Below are 22137 nucleotides of genomic sequence, written 5' to 3' on the forward strand. Positions count from 1 at the left end.
GTAGTTGCTTTTTTTTGCCTTGTTTTTCCTTATTTTTGTATGCTATTTCTTGATCCTCACAAGGGATTCCAACATCTCACAAACAACAAAAAAACATGATGTGGTCTGTTGAGTTTGGAGAATATGAAGCAAAAACTTGTGCTGTATATGGTATTCTCACATGGGTGGCAGCAATCCAAATGGAACGGACTGTAATATGCTCCTGCTGGCAATTTACATTCCATGCCTGGTTTTGCCCAAAGTTGGCCAGCTTAAAGCCTTCAATGTGCCTACGGGCTGACAGGACGGCCTATAGGTATGCCCTCTCGCCTCTCAGCTGTCTAGCCTGGGTCAGAATCCTGACCTAGCTATAAACTCATTCTGGTGTTTCACAGGCAGGATGATTCGTCGACGTGTGTGCTGTCCTTCCAATGGACGTTCAAGTTTTTTTTTTTTTCTTTTCTTTTTTTTCCCTCTTTTCAGACCTTGATAAAAATGACAAGCTGGTCAAACACTTGGAATATGTTTCAATGCAGACAAATGTCACATTCTCACTATCTCTCTCCGAAAGGACCGTCTGGCAAACAGCCCACCTCCGCCTATCTACTTTCTTAACAATCCTCTTGAAGAAGTTCAGTCATTCAAACTTCTGGGTCTCACTATCAGACATTATCTTTCTTGGGCAAACCACATTTCAGTGTTGGCCTCCAAAGCCAGCCACTGACTGGGCATCCACCATCATACAAGGCTCTTCCTTGGCACACCTGAACCCCTATCCACCTGCAAGGCCTTCATCTGCAGTTTAATGTAGTGCTGGTTCTCCTGCCTCACATCTTGCTCAGCTTCATGCTGTGGAAACCAAGGCCTTCAAGATTATTGAAATCTTCCATGCTGAAGATGAGTCTATGGGCTTATCTCTTCACCATTGCAGACTGGTCAGTGGTCTCTCTGTCTTCTACCATCTGTTCTTGCACCCTCTGCTCTTTCTGTGCTTTGTCCCCCCATGTTTCTGCAGGACACTCAAAGTCCCCCAGCAACCCCCTTCTGGTAAAAGTACTAAAATCAAGAATCACTGCTTGCCTGCACTCTTTCATTCCTCTTTTCCCCCTCCCTTGGAATAAACTCCCAGACTCTCTTCAATACCACTCTTCCCTCCAGGTCTTCAAAACAGCTGTTCACCACCATCTCCTATCTTCCCCCATCCAAAACCACGATCTTTTCTACCCCCGTTAATCCACCCCAAAGACACCTCCTTCAAATTCCCTGCTTTCCTTCCTGAAAGTCCCTGTCGTGTAAGGACCTGAAAGTCCCTGTCATGTCCATCACATTTACCCCATGTTCCCCACCCCATCCCACTCCCTTCCACAGATCTCCTAATGTCTCTGCTCCTTATTGCTTTTTCCTTCCCTCTCCCACCCCTCTCCCTTTGTTGTACATTCTGTGTGTTAGCTCTCATACAAGCCTCGACAGTGTATATATAAAAAAAAAAACACGAGCTCCTCTGACTTCTGGCTACAACACCCAAAATAATGGACTTGGAATAAAATATAATCCTGGAACGAGAAGTCACCAGACTGTCACATTGTAGTTGGAGTGTCCACTCTAAATATAGGTCAGTTGTTCAATTCTGACCCGAGCCAAGTCCGACCATAATCTTACAAAATGTGTTGCTTCTTTTTTTAGACTTTAGAGGATAAGGCATGGATAAACCTTGCTGTTTGGCATCCCACGGAGGGATGCCACTGAACAGAAAACTCATAGGGAGGGCATGGCGATTGTGAATATGATGCCTCCAAATATGTCTTTTGCTTTGCATATCACTAAAATGGTGGCTGTATGATTTTTGAGGTTATAATTCTGGGTGGAGTCAGGCAAGCTGTCCAACCAATGGGTGTTGACGGAGTGTGACTGACGGACCAACGGACAGACGGATGAACAAGCGTATTATTGGTCCCCTACCGGTTTCACCCCCCCCCCCCCTGTAGGTTTGCTCTCCGTCCATCCCCTCTGTGGGTTTTCAGACTTTTTCACATGCCCTTCAACATATTCAACTGAAACTTGGCACCTGGCTTTATTATGATATTACAGAACAAGTTTGAGTTTCAGGGTGTTTCGTCAATTTTTTTCACAGAGTTGTGCCCTTTTTGAACCGAGAAAATATCACAACAGTTGGGGACATGCATTGCAAAGCAATTGTTGCTCTTGTTATATAGATGATTCACATCAATGATTTGGATAGTGAGATTTAGAGTCCGCTTTCCAAATTTTCAGAAGATCAAAACTGGGAAGTAATTTAGATAGTAGAGAGCGGGTGACCAGATTCAGGAAAGTCGAGATACTTTCACAGATTAGGCGAAAGATTGGTACATTCAGTTTAGCATAATTAAAGAAATATAAGTTGCTGTGGATGGGTAAGATTGCAAGTACAATAAAAAAGGGATTACATCATGCAAGGGGGAAATCTTGGAGTGTGTGACGTATAAGAAGTTGGGGAGTTGTGGGAAAGGGGTAAGCAGACAGCATGTAGGAAATGGGGGAAGGGGTAAGTAGACAGCACAGTGCCAGGCAGCTCGAGTCAAGCTTATAGAGTTTTAGGTTTTATTCTCTGAGGGATAAATGATACATCTAAAGAGTTAGTGTTGACACTGTAAAGGAATTTAGTGAGGCCTCAACTGGAATATTGTGTTCAGTTTTGGTCATCACATCTGAAGGAGGACATAGTTGCCATATTGAGGGTTCGGCGTAGAGTTGCTGGATTGATTCCGGAGCTAGCTACGCAAAGCTATGAGGAGATTACTTTCATTGTCTGGGAATGCTTACATTCCCCATGTCTCACAACATTACCTTAAAGAAAAAAAAAGTACTGAAACATAAAACAAAAGTGGAGGTGTTCTTTTTTCGTCTCGGGTGCCAGCCCAATGACCTTTATTGATGAATGTTCAGCAGAAATTGTTAAAATGTAGGAGGAACTTGGTATTTTGCCAATGGGCTCTGCCATTTGGCTGTGACAGCTAGTTCTCAACTCCTGCTGCAATGACAAATCTACCAAGAACTTCCCTTTGGGTTATCTAAAATTGGCATTTTGTATGGGTCTGTCTCCCTTAAAATGCTGGGCCATAAGCCATGCTTTTTGATTCTGTGTTGTGTTGTTGTTTTTTTTTCTATTTCTTGTGTATTTGTGTATTTATTTTATACTCGTATAAAAGCCTGTCAACAATGACGGGTTGGAATTGTTTTATTCAAAATATTCAAGAGACTGGAAGATATGATGCTTCGTAGCAAGAAGCGTTATTTTAAAACACGACATGTACAAATGTGACCCTGTTTTCTTTATCTTCTGGGACATTTAGTTTTGACAGTACAGCCTCGTGAGCATGCCAAAGTCTCAAGCCTTGGCCGAGTTCATGGGTGCTTAAATCTTCATTATTTATGAGACAACTTATTGATGTAACTGAACTTGTTTTACTCTGCACATGTTGCACATCATGTGCAGCGAATTTCACCTGCCTGTGACTTGTATTTGTTGTTATTTTTTAAATGCTTCTGTACACCGCTCTTGAGACCCGATTGCAAGTCACCATCTACATTTCCAACAGAAGAGATGGAATTACTCTTTTATGAAAAATGCTTTGCGAGGTTATTTTTTTTTTTTTAATCCTGAAAAATACTGTAGTAAACACAGTCGTGTTGAAAGATTGGCCTTTCAAACTTCTGAAATCATCCTTATGAAGGGGGACAGAGAAATACACTACACAACGAGTTTTTTTTTTTTTTTATAGTTTGATTCTTGCTGGTACATTTGTAGCAAAATAGGTCTGGTCTTGACTTACTGCAAATTTGATCGTCATTTTCATTTATTGTTTTACCTTTTCTTCTTTTTTTATTAGGCAACATGGATGCAACAATAGTAACACTGGATACATCAACAATGGCAACACCAGAAATGTCAAGTGCAGGACCAACAATTCCTGCTTCTGAGCATGTTCATCATATGACAGTATCTGACATATCTGTTCTTGTTCTCTATTTCATCTTTGTGCTCCTTGTCGGACTCTGGGTGAGCACACTGCATTTCTTTAAATTTCATCTCTTTACATTGTATCATACAGTACTGTGACAGAGTAGCTATTGTGATTCTTTAAGGGTGGGGGGGGGGGGTCCACACGATATGGGTGCTTCTATGTTCAAGTGTTATTTCATTTGATTCATTTTGTTTGATTAATTGTTCAAATGGATGTTTATTATTCTTTCTGATAGCTGGAGAAATTCGAAACTGGAGAAAGCCATTCTGTGATTCAATAAAATGTGAATTGGGAAGTTTGTAATTTTCAAATTGCAGGTGTGGTAATATTGCAGCATCGCTCCAACATAATTTGGCTTTGTGCGAACTTGTCCTGCAAAATCATATGTGCCAGACCTGTGTCAATGGGTGAATTTTTATTTATTTATAGTTTATATCAGTCTTCTATCTGAGTAAATGCTAATGTGCAAATAAACTTGGAAGGGCACTCTTCAACGTCACGACCTCACCAGATATGCCTCCACCCACATTATTACATCATTATATTACTTGTACCAATTTTGATTTAAATCCCTGAACCCAGATTCAAAATATTAAATAATTCTGGCTGCCAGATATGCGTTTGATCAGGTTGAAATTTGAAACATGTATTCCCAATGACTACTAGATCATAACTGTGACGTTTCATGTCGATTTATTAAATGGTTCAAGAGAAATATATATATATTTTTAAGATTTTCATTCAATTCAATATGGTTGCCGGACCATGTGACATTCATTATTCGTGAACACCCTGGCATCCCCATGGCTTGGGGAATATGTGAGTGAAATTTCCCCTCAATCTCTCAAGCTGTTCTGGAGAAGATGAATTTTTAAGGGTTTTAGGGTAAATCAAATATGGTTGCTGAACCACGTGACTAATGTCATCATTTCCCCCCCCCCCCTTCAATTTAGCCCGAGATAATCCTCAAAAACTTTCATACTGATCGGAGAAAGTGTTTGACGTATGCAATTATGACGTCCTAACAAAGCCGCCTATGACGTCATCAAAAGAAAAACCACACTTGTTTCCCATGGGGAGTACTTCACATATGCCAAGTTTCAATTATTTCCCTGGAGTGGTTTTGGAAATACAGAGGTCCAAAGTTTATTTTTTTTTTTTTTTTTTTTTTCCTATTTTTCCAATATGGCTGCCACACCACGTGACCCATGACATCATAATTATCATTCAAACTGTGTACGTGAGTAGTCACACCTAGAGTGAAAATTTTGTCAATCGGATAAGCGATTGCAGAGAAAACAAAGAAAACTAGATGGCATTCGTAGAATATGTCTGGTGTTGGCTTAATGGTTAGGGTGGTGTACTTGGGATCCAAGGATCCTGAGTTCAAATCCCACTCGGCTGTCGAATTAATACCAGGTGGGGTTAACTCTGCCTGTCATCCTTCCGAGGTCAGCAAAATGAGTGCTAGCTTTCTGGTACCCTGTGTCGGAGTGGCGACCCGTCCAGAATTGTGCCCAATAGCTAAGGAGACTGCTTAGGCAGCACCAACGCTCTGCACAGAGCATGGTCCCGATGGAAGGATGGATTCATATAATACATACCCAGTGCAGTCTTGAGAAGAACTTGTGAGCCAACTTTTGTTTTTTAAGGTTTGTTTGTTTTTCTTTGATCCAATATGGCTGCCAGACTAGGTGACTGATGACATCATCTTTATCAAACCATATTAGCCATGGGTAATTGATCAGTTTGTTAAATTTTGCATTGATCAGTTGAGCAGTTTCTCCCATGAAGATTTTCAAAGATTTTTCCCTTAGATCCAATATGGCTGCCAGACCATGTGACACAACATGGTCATTTTAATGAAAATCCTGTTCAAATTTCAAGTCAATCAGATTTAAATTGACAACTTTAGAAATTTGGCCTATGTTGGCCTTTTGACCTATGTTGACCTCAAAAATAATCGGTGGTTGAATTATTTTAGGTGATTTGAAAATGCTGTTCAAATTTCAAAATTTCAAATCAATCGGATGAAGATTGACAATTTTAGAAATTCGGCCCATGTTGACCTTTTGGCTTACGTTGACCTCAAAAATAGTTGGTGGTTGAATTCAATGATCGGAAATGCAAATCCTCTTCAAATTTCTGGTCGATCTGATGAAAATTGAGGATTTTAGAAAATTGGCCTAGATGTTGACCTTTGGCCTATGTTAACCTCAAAAGAGTGACCGCTCTATCACATGGTCATGTCACATGTGGTAAAGTTTCCTCCCTGAACGGTTTTCGATGTACGCTCTTAACAAGATGCAGACATGACGTATGACGTACAACGTACACACGTACGCTACTGATCGCTTCACTCTGCTTTTCGCTTCATGTATGAAAACTATTTTTGAAATTGAGTAAAAAAATATTCTCCTGTTATGAAATTTTGTAAATCTTTACATATGAACATTATTTTTCGCTTCGCGCTTCACCTTGAGCACACATGAAATTGTATTTCCAAGGTTAGGGGAAACTCCAATCCAAGAAAAACGCACCTTGTGTTGGAGGCTTTGCAGCAGTTGTCTCTTTAAATTATTTGGTACATCCTCAAACATAGCTCTGCTGTTTGACAACTTTGTACAGATCACAAAGCTATATTAGCACACTGTTAGGACAGTATTTCCAAAGCCATTTGGGCAAAATACTTCTTAGACCTCAAGTGTAGATATAACGGGTTTAAGTACCCCTTTGTAATGATTCTTGTATCAACTTTCCCTCTTCACAAATTGTTTTCCATCTTGAACGTTGACAGCATGAACGAAAAATGTTCCCAGATAAACAGATTGTTTTGATGAGAGAACTGGGCAAATCACCTCCCCCTCCCACTCCAAAATATTATGGGAATACAGTGGCCTGAAAAAGTATTCACCCCCAACCAATAGTGCCACAATTAGATGAATATCGAATTCTGTTGAAACAATTTTTCCAAACAAATGTTTTTTTCAGCTCACCTGAAACATAGTTCTGGGGGAGCTTGTGGGATTACGCGTCGTCTGTAAACACTTGCAACTTCTTCACCAAAACTGCTGATTGGATTGTGACCAAACTTGGATAAAATTATATTTGGTATGTTTGAACTCGTTTGTTCACGGCATTAAAAAAAATATTTGGGTCTAAGGGTTGCTACCGAGGGTCAAAGTGGGTCTTGGTTTGACTCCCCCCCCTCCCAAATAGGTATTTGCTTTTAATTTCGATGAAACTTGACCACAACCTTCATCATCCCTGATGTACCAAAGGTTGTTCACGACATTAAAAAATCGGGGTCTAAGGGGTTGTATAGGTAGGGGTTGCCCCCCAAAATATGTATTTACTTTCTTCTCAGAAACTCCTTCCATAATTCTGATGCAACTTGATCACAACCTTCATCACCCGTGGTGTACCAAAGTTTGTTCAGAACATTAAAAAAAAATCAGGGCCATAACATTGGTACATTTTGCTGATTCCATCTCACGATGACTTCTTCCTCCTCAATGTCATTGGTCGACCAAGTGAGCGCCCGAGGGTATTTTGCCCCTATTTATTTAAAGTTAAACCACTGATTACATGCAGGTGAAACCTATTATAATGTAACCTTTCAAACAAATAATTTGCTCCTGAAGTGATTTTGGGTTAATGAGGTAGAGGGTTTGAATACTTATGTAACTGAGAATCATCTGATTTTTCTCTGTTAATCAAACTTATTCACATTTTATCCACATGTTTTTTTTTTTAGCTTTATCACTTTAGAATAGTTTGTGAAGACTCTTTATATTAAGTTTGATTTGAAAGCATCATGAAATAAGCTCAGGTGGGATCGAAATGTGAATATTTTTCCAGGTCACTGTATAAATTGGGGGGGGGGGGGAGGTTGACAATCCTTCTGGAGCCAAAGGATAAGACTGATATCTACCAGTATTGAACCAAGTTCCATTTGTCAGACTAGCATGTAATAGATTCCAAATTGGTATGGTGATGTAGCAACCATCTATCTTGCCTGTTATGGGATGAGGTACCTCTGGTAGCTTGTACATGTTGCTGCATTTGAACCTGGAGAGTAACTGCTGAAACCGATCTGTCTGGGTTCTACCCAACATCTTTGTTCTTTGGTCCTTTCACATTTCTTTCCAATTTATTTATTTTATTTTATTTTATTTTTATAATTCTCTGTATTCATTCCAATTCTTGCTTTTTCTTCTTTCATCTCTCAATTCTTCTCTTTCGTTTTCTATCTCTCGAATGAGAAGGGAATTCTTGCAGAAATTTTTCTGTAAGGTTCACTTGGCTGTGCCTGGATGGATTTGAGGGTAGCTGTGCAGCGGCTGAAACCCGAATCATATCCAGGTTGCTCCTGATGACTCCGTATTTGCTCTTTACTTCTTCGGGTTCCTTCTTGGTCTTCCGTTTCATTCTGTGTAATACCCAATGTGGTGTAGTCGTCTATACCAAGTGAGTTTTTGTTTTTTTTCAGAGAGGTTCATTAAGATGAGGAACAATATTGAACTCCAGCCTCCATTTGGAGATAAAAAGAGAGGCTTCCTTTGACGGCAACACATTGTGACTGTATGTGGAGAAAGTCGAAGCCAAGTGTGAAGGTGTACTTTGCCATGGATATTGAGCTTTGCAAGCAGATGGAGATTGCAGACTGGTGAATGCCCACAATGGGAGAAGGTTCTTACCTCTAGTTTGCAATTGAGGGCCGCCTAATATTGATGAGCAGTGGCAAGTCCAGAGTTGAGTGACTGGGACAGATGGTAAACTGATGGTCAGAGTTCAGGCTGGTTTAAAAGAAAATATGCTGTGTCAGGAGCAATGTTGGATTCCATGACTTTGCTTGTATTTGGAAGCATCTGATATTGCTTACGAGTGTGCAGTTGAGAATTTGATCTTTTATTTATTTATTTATTTATTTTTTGCATTGTTCTTGATAAATGGAAGTTATGTTTTCCAACTTCCAGTCCGATGGGAGGTGGCAAATGGAAGACAAGTGGAAGAGCACAGGTGACAGAGGAAAGCAAGAGCAGTGTAGTATTTGAGAGCATTTGTACAGGGTTGAGGCTGGACAGAACTTTTTCTACCTTCTTGGGTGAGAAGGCCATAAGTCCCATAGACAGTGAGTAAGATGAGGACAGGGTGGAATGCGTTGGGTAGGTGCAATAAGTTGTTGTTCATGATGTAGAATTATCAAAGCCAAACGTGCTATGGGAGGCAAGGACTTCATGTCTGACCTCGTACAAAAAGGCAAGGTAAGTGAAAAGGATGGCATTGATGTTGAGGTGGAGTGCAATGAGTTTCTGGTCTGTTGTTGAGATGTTGCAAACATGCTGCAATTTGAAACGAGTCTGAGCTTATTACCTCGACAACCGAAGGTGGACGGAGGGAATGTTCTCACCCCTGTCTGTCTGATTGTCTGTCTGTGAGCAAGATATTTCAAAAGATTGTGGAAGGATTCATATGAAATTTTGTGGACAGATTGGGTGTGTGCCAAGGACGCAATGCTTAGATTTTGGTGAAGATCCGGATCTGGATACTAGAATTTTGTTTTTGAAGTGATTCTTCACCATTGAGAGAAAGGGATAAACCAACACATAGACAAGTTATGGATATAGACCAACATATTATGGGTATATATGGATATATTGTTGCGGGCCGGGTATCGGTGGCGAGCACGACCGCGAGAGGGAGCAGTCGAGTCGGCTCCAGCGAACAAACCGGAATTTAGCTCGTGACCCTCGGATAAGTCCGAAAGGCACGGGTCCCTTACTAGACTATGAAACGCCAATAATTCGACCGTGTGGGGTAGGGTCAATTACCAAACTTCAATATACCTAATTACTCACGCGGCAAAGCTACCGGGGAATTCACACCCTCGACGGACCTCGAGCGGAACGAGCCATTACCGCCGTGCCCGAACCGTGTTTAACCTGAGCGGAGGTTACCAAGGCCTGTCGGTTCAAATGAACAATTTACTGGCTCGCTATTTCTCAACACACACCGTGTTAAGCCAATGAAAGACACACAGAAACGAGCTGGAACATTTAACAGGTATTTATTTACAATAGGCAGGGAGACACAGAGCAGAGTTATCTGAATAAGCAATGTAAATAATGTGCAACAAAAAGCACTTAACAATTCTACTTATCAGACGGGCCCACACACAGACACACACACCCCCAAAAGAAATGGTGGCTGCAGCCTTTATTGATACCCCCAGCTCGGAGGGAAGGTGAGCTGGAGGTAAGAGCCTGTCTTGGACCTTCCCGCTTCGTGCGGTTCTCCACGATCCGGCCCAGTGGGACTCTAACCCGTAACACGATGCTGCTCCAAGCACCAGGTACGGAGGATAGCATCGGGCACTGGCACGCTCCACCGGCAAAATCAGACGACAAGGCAGGCAAAGCAAGTCAGCTCGGCAGGCAGGCGATTCACGGCGAGAAGACCCAGACTCTCAGCCTCAACCAACGAACCCTCCGACTCTCTCACTCTGTCGCCCCACACAATTATCCCTCCTTTTTTTTACAGGTAGGAGGGATCCGTCTCTCGTCATTCTGACTCATTAGACAGGTGTGTCGGGCGATCTCCCGGCCATCCGAGATTGGTCAGGGGGAGGTGCTCATGTCTCCGCCCCTCGACCAGGAAGTCGAGCAGAAATATGTTGCGTTGGCTCCCATTGGCCGAGAGGTGGCAGACGTGCTCTCACTCCTTCGATTGGCTGAGAGGGGCGCCATGACCGTATTTGGGGCGAAATCCAAGACGCCAACATTTAAAAACACCCCGCCTGGCACATTGGACTCCGCCCACGGCTGTGCTTGACACGCACGCGTGCAATGGCCGATGGAGGATGGTGGAAGTAAGCGAAGGTGGGCGTTGTTGTTGTTGTAAAAAAAAAACCTAGCTAAAAAATAACCCGTAGCGCACATATGTAATTCCCATTTGACAGAAGGGGATGGATTCTAACTGTACACATAATTATCGACATAACTAACTTTGGGACCTGAATGTTGAGTGCGCATGGTTTCCAGATTCGTAACACTACCCCCTCCCCATTTTACAGACTCGTCCCGAGTCGTCAAATTTTCGTGTGCCATGCATGTGTAAGTTTTTCCACTCATACAATTTACCTACGGATCCCTGAGTGCGACATTTGTACACGTGTCCCAAAATAAATAACCTAGTGCGCTACGTAACTAAACTAAGACTCACACGGACAACTTAACTACATTGCCAGTGCTAAGACAGACAACAGGTGGGTTGCAAAATATTTACAATTCAACCTTATCTATTTACACTAACCATGGCCCAGGACCTGTTATCTGTGGGAAAGAAGCACAGCAAGTCAACAGTCATTTTGTGTGGGTGAGTGCACAGCAACTTGAAGGTCAGATGTCTTCAGGGCCTGCTCAAAAGGTCCCCTTTTTTTGTCTCACTGAACCTTCCTTTTTTTTTTTTTTCTTTCTTCCTTCATACCTCAGCTGCTGGAGGAAACTCACCCTAACACGGCAGGCCATGTGCCGTCCCACAGGCCATTTCAAGTGGCCTTTATGCAAGAACCGGGAGGTAGCCAGCTGCTCAATGCAGTCCCTGGCTCCTTGTGAATGGATGGAGATGGACTGGATGCAAAAACACAAAGAGATGGATTCATGGGCTGCGCAAACGCAGTCCTTGGAGTGGCTGCCTGCAGGGCAGTCCTTGCAAAACACTGGAAGATGGTCCTGGTGCACATGGTGTGATGGTGACACAGGGGCAAATGCAACAAGGGCAAGCAGGCGTGGGGTCAAAGCAAAGGCAGGCAAGTGAAGGCATGGCAAATGCGGACCAGAGATACAGCATGAAAACAGGTCGGCCTCTGGTATGGGCCGTGAGGTTCTGTGGAGGGAGTGTGGTGGTGCCGACCACTCCGAAAACGGGCTCGGACCTACCCTACTGTCTCCCCCCAACCTATCGCCTTTGCCTGTCTCTGTCCATACCCACTCCCTTAGTTTGCAACAAGAAAACAACAAAATTTAGCCCCTTTTTATTCTTTTTTATTTATGAATTTATTTATTTTATATTTTCTTGTCCGTGACCTTCCTACTGTCTTTGTCTGGCTAACCTATCCTGTCCATCTACTCCCAACCGCTAAGTTCCTTTTTTGGAGGAGACTAAGGGAGAGACTCGTGTCCTGTCTCGAGGCCCAAGGAAACCTCAGAATAGCCTCCCACATAATTCAGCCATCTTACCAAGGTGGGTCCAGCGGCCTACGGAGAGCGAAGGGATGGACGGTGCGAAGGGGTACATTTCCGAACTATCCTAGCATTTATTAACTTTAAACTACCCCGGGGCTTTTCCATACGCCTGGCTCTTTAAACTATAGGTTCTAACAACCATGATTCCCGTCGCCTGTGTTGGCGTCTATTATTAATTTGGGCCCTGCCCACAATTTTTCACTCGTGCCCTTGCACAATTTCATGGCTGGGCAGTGTGGCTCACTTGGCAGGGATTTCCCTCCTGTCGGACTCTAATTACGACACCCCCGGGCCCTGAGGCTGTCTCTGAGCCTACCTGCTCCCTCTGAACGTGGGGGGTTGCCCTTCCTGGCATTTCCCCCCTCCATTGCCCACGTGGCATTTTGGTACTCCAGGTCCCGTTCCGCGGGTCGCCCGTGCCCACTACACTATCCCGGTCCCTTGGACCCTTGGCCTACTCTGGCCGACTAGTCCGGTGCCCTCTACTCAATACTCACCTTTCCATAGCCACGCTCCCAGCCGGTCAACGAACTCTTGCACCCCTCCAAATGGGTTTCTTGCCTTCATACACCACCAACACAGAACGACCTCCTTTTGGTAAATTTAATTAACCCACTAACTAACATTACACTGTCCCCGGGGTCCCTTGGGTGGGATTCACTCCTCCCCCCAATCATTCATTCGCACCATGCATTCCACATTCACTCCACTCACACACTTGGGCCCGCTGACCCACACTCACTCAACATGCTTCCTTCAATTTTTCCATTCACTCCACACTCTACCTGTGTTCCCCTAACTATCTCCTGCTCCCTCGTCGTCCCTTACTCTAATGCACGTTCCATTTAATCTACGTAGCTAAGCTACGTCCCCACTACACATTCCATGTCAGTCCATGTCTCCCAAATCCATTATAAATCTAAATCTACTTTCCCACTAACTAGTCCACGGGCCCCACGGAGGACGGCTCATGCCTCCATGAGGCCGGTCTATCTCAGCTAAACCCATCCTGCTAACTGGTGCTCCTATGCCCAAGCGGGATGCTTGCCACATCCTGCAGGGTCATGTACTTGGAGCGAGGCTTTTAATTTTTTTTTCTGCACCGCCAAGGCGGCGGTCTTCGGCTTACTGGATCGTCCCTTTCGTCGGGCAATACGTGTAGCCATGACGTCACCCTGCCAATCACACCGAGCGCTCGCTTTCAGGGCATCCGCCATGCGAGCCGACGTGCGCTGCTCACCTGAAGCTCGCGCCGCGAGGTCCGTCCCGATGACGTCACTCGCACACGGACCCTGCGCGTTTTACCATGTCGTTCCTGCGACTTGCTCCGCGCGTCTCGCACACGCCTCTTGCGCTGCGCAGCATGTGGAGCCTCGCACACGTTCTCGCATGGGGACCCGATAGTTCCAAATTCACTCCGTAGTCGCCATTTTAGCCGTCCACGCTATGGTCTTTTCCAAAACGCGGGACGTTCACGCTCCGGCTTCTTGAGTTGCGTTCGCCCAGGCCGCTCCGAAAATGAGGAACGGACCTTGGACGCAACGTTCCGCGGAGCCAGCGCGATTTCCAAAATAAACCCGTCCACCGTCTGGGTCGGTCCGCATACCATTTTCATGCACGCACTCACGCATGCCATTTCACTCGTACTACTCACACACTTCAACACACCCGCACCACTCACACACTCCACCACACACTCCGGGACAATCACACTGGGGAAGGGAGTCCGCACAAGGGATTCCGAAGCCTCTACTCTCCCCAAACTCCGCATGGACCCATTCGTACCATTTACCCGCTTGACCTCGCACGGCCCGACCGGACTCACCTGGTCGCAATCCACTTCGAGGGAACATACCGTCTCGCTCTGTTCCTGAGGGAGGCTAATCCGATGCTCACATTGGGTCCCAACACATTCCACCAGCTTGACCCCATTGTCCCCTCCTATCTTGACATGTGTGTGCTTGTCTTTAGTTTCATATAGTTTCTCCTCTACTCCTTCTAATTCCCATGTCTCTGTTTTCATTTCCATTGTCTCTTTTAATTTTTCCATCATCCCTTTTCTTAATTCTCCCTTAATTGTGGTTGCGTTGCTCGTCGTCCCGACCTCACCCGTCTCCGTTGCGGGCCCAACATCTTTTACACTCCCTTGTAGCTCAGGCATCTCCCCGCGTATCGTGCCGATATCCCCGCCATGTTTTGTTCCATGGTCCGCATCTCACCTTTCACCTCGTCCAAGCTCGCTTGCAGGCTTAACCCCATGCACTGCATTTCACCCCTGCCCTCATCCATTTTGCGCTCCATGCTTTGCGTGCTCGCATCCATTTTACGCTCCAAATCCCGCTCCATGCTTTGCGCGCTCGCTTTTATTTCGTTCTGCATCCTTTGTGCATTCTCATCCATCTGGCTTTGCATTCGTTGCGCATTCTCGTCCATCATACCTCTTATCACCTCCAGGAACTGGCCCATGTCAAGTGGACTCGGCGCAGCCGATCCGCCATGATGGCGTGCGGAAATTTGGGAGGGGGGGTGTCATATGCCGCCCCTGCCACTCCCAATACCCCTTATGGGTTTGGCTGCGGGGAAATGTCTTCCTGCATGGGGGTGTCATCCTGGACCATGGATTCCCCTAAACCTACCTCTAAACCCACCTGAACCAGCTCATCTTGGCTTACTATGTTGCGTTTTGAGAAAGAAATTTTACTCGCTCGCTATTTGGGTGAAACGGGGGTGGGGGGGGGGTTTGCTCCCTACACCGCTGATCCGAATCCCGTTAATTTCATGGAGGCGGAGGGGTTCGAACCCTGCTCCTGAACACCAATTGTTGTGGGGCCGGGTATCGGTGGTGAGCACGACCGCTAGAGGGAGCAGTAGAGTCGGCTCCACCGAACACCCGGAATTTAGGTCGTGACTCTCGGGTAAGTCCGGAAGGCATGGGTCCCTTGCAGGACCATGAATCGCCAATAATTTGACCGCGTGGGGTAGGGTCAATTGCAAAACTTCAATATACCTAATTACCCATGCGGACAAAGCTACCGGGGAATTCACACTCTCGAGCGGAACGAGCCGTTACCGTGCCCGAACCATGTGTAACCCGAGCGGAGGTTACCAAGGCCTGTCGGTCCGAATGAACAATTTACTGCCTCGCTATTTCTCAACACACACTGTGCTAAGCCAATGAAAGAAACACAGAAATGAGCTGGAGCATTTAACAGATATTTATTCACAATAGGCAGGGAGACACAGAGCAGAGTTATCCGAATAAGCAATGCAAATAATGTGCAACAAAAAGCCCTTAACAATTCTACTTATCAGACGGGCCCACACACAGACACACACACCCCCAAAAGAAATTCGGGCTGCGGCCTTTATTGATACCCCCCAGCTCGGAGGGAAGGTGAGCTGGAGGTAAGAGCCTGTCTTGGACCTTCCTGCTTCGTGCGGTTCTCGACGATCGGGCCCGGCGAGACTCGAACCTGCAACACGACGCCGCTCCAAGCACCAGGTATGGAGGGTAGCGTCGGGCACTGGCACGCTCCACCGGCAAAATCAGGTGACGAGGCAGGCAAAGCAAGTCAGCTCGGCAGGCAGACGATTCACGGCGGGAAGACCCAGACTCTGAGCCTCAACCAACGAACCTTCTGACTCTTTCACTCGGTCGCCCCACACAATTATCCCTCCTTTTTTACAGGTGGGAGGGATCCGTCTTGCGTCATTCCGACCTCATTGGACAGGCATGTCGGACGATTTCCCGGCCGTCCGAGATTGGTTGGAGGGAGTTGCTCATGTCTCCGCCCCTCGACCAGGAAGTCGAGCAGCAATATGTTGCGTTGGCTGCCCATTGGCCGAGAGGCGGCAGACTTGCTCGCACCCCTCCGATTGGCTGAGAGGGGTGCCATGCCCGTATTTGGAGCGAAATCCAAGACGCCAACGTCCGAAGACACCCCGCCTGGCACATTGGACTCCGCCCACGGCTGTGCTTGACACGCACGCGTGCAATGGCCAATGGAGGAAGGTGGAAGGAAGCGAAGGTGGGTGTGGTTGTTGAAGTTGAAAAAACCTAGCAAAAAATATCCCGTAGTGCACACATGTAATTCCCATTAGACAGAAGGGGATGGATTCTAACTGGACACTTACTTATTGACATAACTAACTTTGGGACCTGAATGTTTAGTGTGCATGGTTTCCAGATTCGTAACAATATATGGATATTATATTATGGATATAAACCAACATATAGACAAGACAAGTTATATCTCAAAAGGTTATGGACTAATTCAGACGAAACTTGGTTCACAAGTTGGGTATGTGATAATAGCAAGCTGATTCGATTTTGGTTCAGGTCTGGATCCAGATCCAGCCTATCTGTGGGATATAAAATGTGAACTGTTCAGTCTGGCGGAGGTATGCGCTCCACCGAGTGTCGTTTGTGTAAATGTCTTATAGCGGGTAACTTTGCTTAAGGCCCAGTCACACCTTGACGTTTTAGCCAGCTTATGCCGATTTTTGAAAAATTTGTCTAAAACGCTGGGACACGTCGAATACGTTATGGGTAAGTTTTGGAAACATTGAGAGCACGCTGAAAAACACTGCCATACGTCATAGTACGCTGGCTTTCATCGTTGTACTTTGCGATTGTCCTCAAATTTTAGCATGCTTGAAATTTTACGACTTATGCCAGCATATGACTCACAAGTTCCGCTACGCTAGCCATAAGTTGTAGGCACGTTATGCGATCATTGACACGCGTCGACACACGTTAATTGTATGTTAATCATGTCGAAACACGTCGAAGTAATGTTTAGCGTACCCGAAACTTATTTCTAACCTATGAGTAACGTGTTGTAGGCACGTTACGCGATCGTTGACACACATCGACACACGTTACATGTAAGGAACTCATAAGTCGAAACACGTCAATGTAATGGTGAGCGTCAATGTAATGGTAATGGAACACGTGTTCCAGACTCTCTGTTTTTTTTTTTTTTCTTCGGTATGACGGTGATGTTGACACTTCGATTTCTAGTGCGGTTATGATTTAAATCGTTGAGCGGCAGCCTATTAATTATATTATATTATAACCGCACGAGAAATCGAAGTGTCAACATCACCGTCATACCGAAGAAAAAAATAAACCAATGTCACCCGCAGGGTTACCCGTATCTTGCCAAAAGGTGACCCCATGTGACTTCTTTAAGGTCACACTGGGGTGAACAGAGCTGCTATCCACCAGGAGCGACTCCTTGAGGAATATCTGCCTACGAGAGATTCCGATGAGAATCGTTCTAGAGTAACCATTAAAAATATGTGTTTGCCTCATAACGTCACCAAATGACGTCATAATGTCTCAAGCTTGACATATCTAGAAAGCACTCATCGAGGTGTTCAATTTGAGGTACTACACGATATGGTTCATAAAACTTGAAAATTTGACCTTGGGGTCAAATATATTTGACCTGAGGCGCTAACCATGAAGGTCAAGGCCAATCACCACCAAAAATTAATCAGCTGAGCGCCAGACCATGAACTATATTCCCATAAAGTTTGAAGACAATCCGATCAAAATTACCCCAAAAATAAGGGTTTCGTCGACTCCCCTGATTTGCGCCAAAGTGACCTTGACCTTGACCTTCAAAATTTTGTGCACTGAAAGGGACCTCTATAGGCCTCTGATATGCGAAGTTACAAAAATTTCCAATGATAACTGTGCTCTGCAGAATTATTTATACGTGATTGCAGACAAACAAACAAAAAAAAAAAAAAAAAACACAAGCTGACTAACATATCTTGCAAAAACTTCGTTTTGGCAAGATAAAAAAAAACAACAAAAAAACAGGGAGTCTGGACACACTGACGCTAACCATTACATTGACGTGTTTCGACTTATGAGTTCCTTACATGTAACGTGTGTCGATGTGTGCCAACGATCGCATATCGTGCGTACAACTTATTCCCATCGCATGCGGAACGTGTGAGGCATACGGCAAGTACAGTACGTCGTAAAATGTTTAACACGTTTAAAAGTACAAGACGTACTCCACTTACTACGATGTATGATAGCGTACTTTAGCGTTCTATTCACGTATACCAAACTTACCCATACCGTATTCGACGTGTGCCAGCGTTTTAGACGCATTTTTCAGAGGTCAGCATACGCTGGCAAGATCGCCAAGGTGTGACCGCGATGTTGACACTTCCATTTCTCCGGCGGTTATGATTTGAATCATTGTGCGGCAGCCTTTTAATAGGTTACGTCACGTCATCGTCGGCGATACGTGCAGCGCGCTATGCATAAGTTTGACTATCATTGGGCATAGGTTGTGAACGCCGACAACGGGCTAAGCATTCGTTCGTATAAGTTGGCTATAACACAACGAAACGTTCTGTGCCCGTTACTAATACGTTATGCATACGACCAACTCGTTATGAATACGTCCGAATCTTAAAAAAAAAAACATCAAAAGTTCAGCGTAAGCCAGCGTTTTACATACATTTTGATACATTACCATTGCTGGCTAAAACGTCAAGGTGTGACTGGGCCTTTAGTGCAGTTATTTTTCCATTGTGCATGAATTAGAATAAGCTTGAGGGAATTTAATTGTGATTTTGTGATGTGTCGTTATGTGTGTAGAAACCTGTTGCCTTCCCTCTCAGAGTTACAATTGGTTATTGATCTTGATGCTGTTGCAGCACCATGATCTAATGAGATTTCTACCCTTAGCAGATAGATGCATGAACAGTTTGTTGTTTTCCACCTTGGTAAGTAAGTCTGAGTACCAACATTTGTTGTTTGACAAAACAGTTCCTTTGTGTTTCACACATCCATGCGTTGATTGAAATATGTTTTTCTGTCAACAGCGGTGACAATTGAGAACAATTTGGGGGGTTGGGCGGGAAATCCCTAATAACATATTGTTGCGGATTCGCGCCCGCCGGCGTGCGAGCGGCCACGTAACTCGAATCGCGGCACGTCGCCCACCGGACGGACAATTCCGTCATGACCCTCTCGGACTAACGCCGGGAACTAGTCACGGGTGGGCCTTTCGGCCTCACCACGATCGTGCCAATCGGCCCCCCACGTGGGATAGGGTTGCTCGCCAAATTCGACCTACCTAAGTACCCACACGGAGGGTAGACCGGGCGATCGCACCTCGCCGCAGGTCGACTTTGGACCCGTTCCGTACTATCGGGATAACCGAGCGGTGTTATCGTCAACCTCGACGGTTCCGATTAATTATTGGGCGTATTTAGCCCACGACCAACCCTTTACGTGAAGTAAGATGGAGATTTAAGCGACCCGTTCCGTACTATCGGGATAACCGAGCGGTGTTATCGTCAACCTCCACGGTTCCGATTAATTATTGGGCGTATTTAGCCCACGACCAACCCTTTACGTGAAGTAAGATGGAGATTCAATTAAAGAAAAGATGAAGCGAAACAGGAAAAACAGTTCAACATAAGGCACATTTATTCCGCGGCAAACGGAAAGCACACATATACAATTACAACAATTATGCACAAAAAGCAAATGTAAAAGAAACACAACAATTATGCACCAAAAGCAAATGTAACAAAAGAAACACAATGCAGATCTACTACCGACTACGCGAGCACACGGCAACACTTACACAGTTTTACTTTACAGACGGCGCCGACAACACATATACTCAAAATCAAAAGAAAAAGGGGCCACCCTCTACGACAAGGGGGCAAGACGAGCCTGGGGCCGGAACCGCGTGGAGCCTACCCGTCTTGTGATGAGCCGCAAAATGGCGGCGGCGCCCCGACTCCGCGCTCCTCCGCGGGCCTCGCTGGCACTGCCTGGAATGGGGTGGGAACGGGGCCCCCCTTTTCGCACTATCTCAGCGCGGGGGGGAAACAGGGGGGGTTGTTGATGCTCTGGGGAAAGAGGATAGCTGGCTTGCTTGGGTCCCGCGACGAGCGACTCCACTGCGCCCTCGACCGCGTTCCCGGCTTCTCCTCTCTGCAGCTCCCCGACAGACTCCGAACCCCGACAGACCGACTCTCCTCCAGACCCGTCTTGACTGCTGCTGCCACACTTCGCTGCCGCCACAACGGTCCCGAGCCCGAAACGGAAACTCTCTCCAACTCGAGCCCGAAACAGAAACTCTTCTCTCACTCGAGCCCGAAACAGAAACTCTTCTCTCCCCGAGCCCGAAACAGAAACTCTTCTCTCCAACTCGATTCGCCCCGCGCTCGGCGCTTTATAGTCAGCAAGAGAAACCATATGCAGATTTTCGGATCAGGATCGGCTCGGGGGCGGAGCCACGCTCGCCCATTGGACGGAGGAAAAGTGAAAAGTGAATGAAAGAATCATTCCTGATCCTCGAATCTGCATATATCGATTCTACTCCGACGCGCCTGGAGGTGGGGCCAAATCGCCCCGCGCTCGCTGATAGGACGGAACAGAAGTGGGCGTGAATCATTCCTGATCTGACTTCCCCGGAAAGGCCGCTTTTTGCACCCGCTGCTCGGCGCGCGCCCTGTACGAGTCCAGGATTGGTGCCCACAAGCGGTGCAGGAATGGCGGCAGAAGGAGGAGAGGTGAAGGTGGTGGAGGGTTTATTGTGGTGGTCCCTGGCCACGGTGACGCTTGGAATGGCGGTGATGCGATGATTGCGAGAGCGAGTTGTGACGGTAAAGGTCGTGGCTGTTGGCGTTGTTGTGAAGCGGCGTTGCGGTTGGTGGTTGTTGTGTGATGGCGGTTGAGACGTGGTTGGTTCTAAATAAAGATAGAACAGAAAAACGGCTATCTTAAAGGGTCGCAGCCCGAATGAATGGCATTTATTCCCTCTAAACAACGGGTTTGGGGCTAACTACACATGTACTTACAGATATCTCACCTATGGGACCTGAATGGTGGTTTGCGAATTTCCTCAACCACAACAATATACTAATAGTTGATTTTAATGAGTTTGGGAGCATTTGTATCATCTTATATATTATTTCCGAGTTTGTGGTTTCGTGTCGCGCTATCTTCGACTTTGTTCTGCGCTCGAGTAACGTGATATTTGGCTTACATTATCTCAAAGACCATATGAGGTGCATGGTACAAAAAAGTAAATAAAATGGTTCTGAAACAGTGAAATCGTATTCCACTTACTGCATTAAAGTAAAATTACTACTGATACTCTGCATCAGTTCCTTTCTCAAACACACCCACCCCAACATGTCGCGCAGAGCGCGGGTTATGCTCGTCAGGATTACAAAACGGTTGGCCTTCTGCTGCTAGTGCCAGGCATCATTAGAGAGCTTATTTGGAAGAGGTTGTAGCAAAAAAATGTTGCAGGGGGAGGGGAATAAAATCCAGGTGGCATGTAAATTTAAGAAAAGATTGTTCTCGGAGACTGATAAAGCTCTTCTCAAAGCTCAACAGATGGAAATGTAGAGGTTGAAGTGAATTGGGCTGCACTGCGAAGTCTAATTTGATGAGAAGATGTGCCAGCTTAAAAAATAATGTGTTGAAGGAATTGCTGAAATACACACACGAAACTACAATGGCACTCGGAGCACCAGGCTGAACAGTTTGGTTCTTTTAAAATCCCACTGCTGGGCCGGATTTGCATCCAGACCTTAACCAAAATCTAATCGGCTTGTACTTATCATCTACCCAACTCCTCCACCAAATTTTGTCATAACCCATTCACAACTTTTTGAAATCGTGCAATGCTGTATATAGTCTTCGCCACTATGGTGATTGCTTCATGGTTTTGGCTCCAAGGTGAATGCTGGTATTTTTGACCCAATGGTGAAGATAGATAGGTGAGGGGTTGAGGTGGGGTTAGCAAAGAGAATGATTGGTTATGATTCATGACCGAACACAAAAAAAAAACAAAAGAAAAGACTCATGGCAGAACAGCTGTACACACAAC

At 45.5% G+C, this 22137-nt stretch overlaps 1 protein-coding gene across 6 annotated transcripts in view; it reads left to right on the top strand.

Moving 5' to 3' along the window:
• LOC147021127 (sodium/myo-inositol cotransporter 2-like) overlaps positions 1-22137 on the top strand; it is a 165066-nt gene that overhangs the window by 25019 nt on the left and 117910 nt on the right. For 5 of the 6 annotated variants that reach the window (XR_015060716.1, XM_085890911.1, XM_085890909.1 and 2 more), the window contains one exon: positions 3867-4036. Coding sequence is in view for 5 of the 6 variants with exons in the window: in XM_085890909.1 (XP_085747035.1) it covers positions 3867-4036 (170 nt within the window). In the remaining variant the exon portion in view is untranslated. Of the gene's footprint in view, positions 1-3866; positions 4037-15066; positions 16276-22137 lie in introns of those variants that run through there. The other variant, XM_085890912.1, reaches the window with a different exon arrangement.

Source organism: Eptatretus burgeri, chromosome 8, assembly GCF_056783735.1.
Source record: "Eptatretus burgeri isolate ZD-2024b chromosome 8, Ebu_testis_v1, whole genome shotgun sequence".
Classification (NCBI taxonomy): domain Eukaryota; kingdom Metazoa; phylum Chordata; class Myxini; order Myxiniformes; family Myxinidae; genus Eptatretus; species Eptatretus burgeri.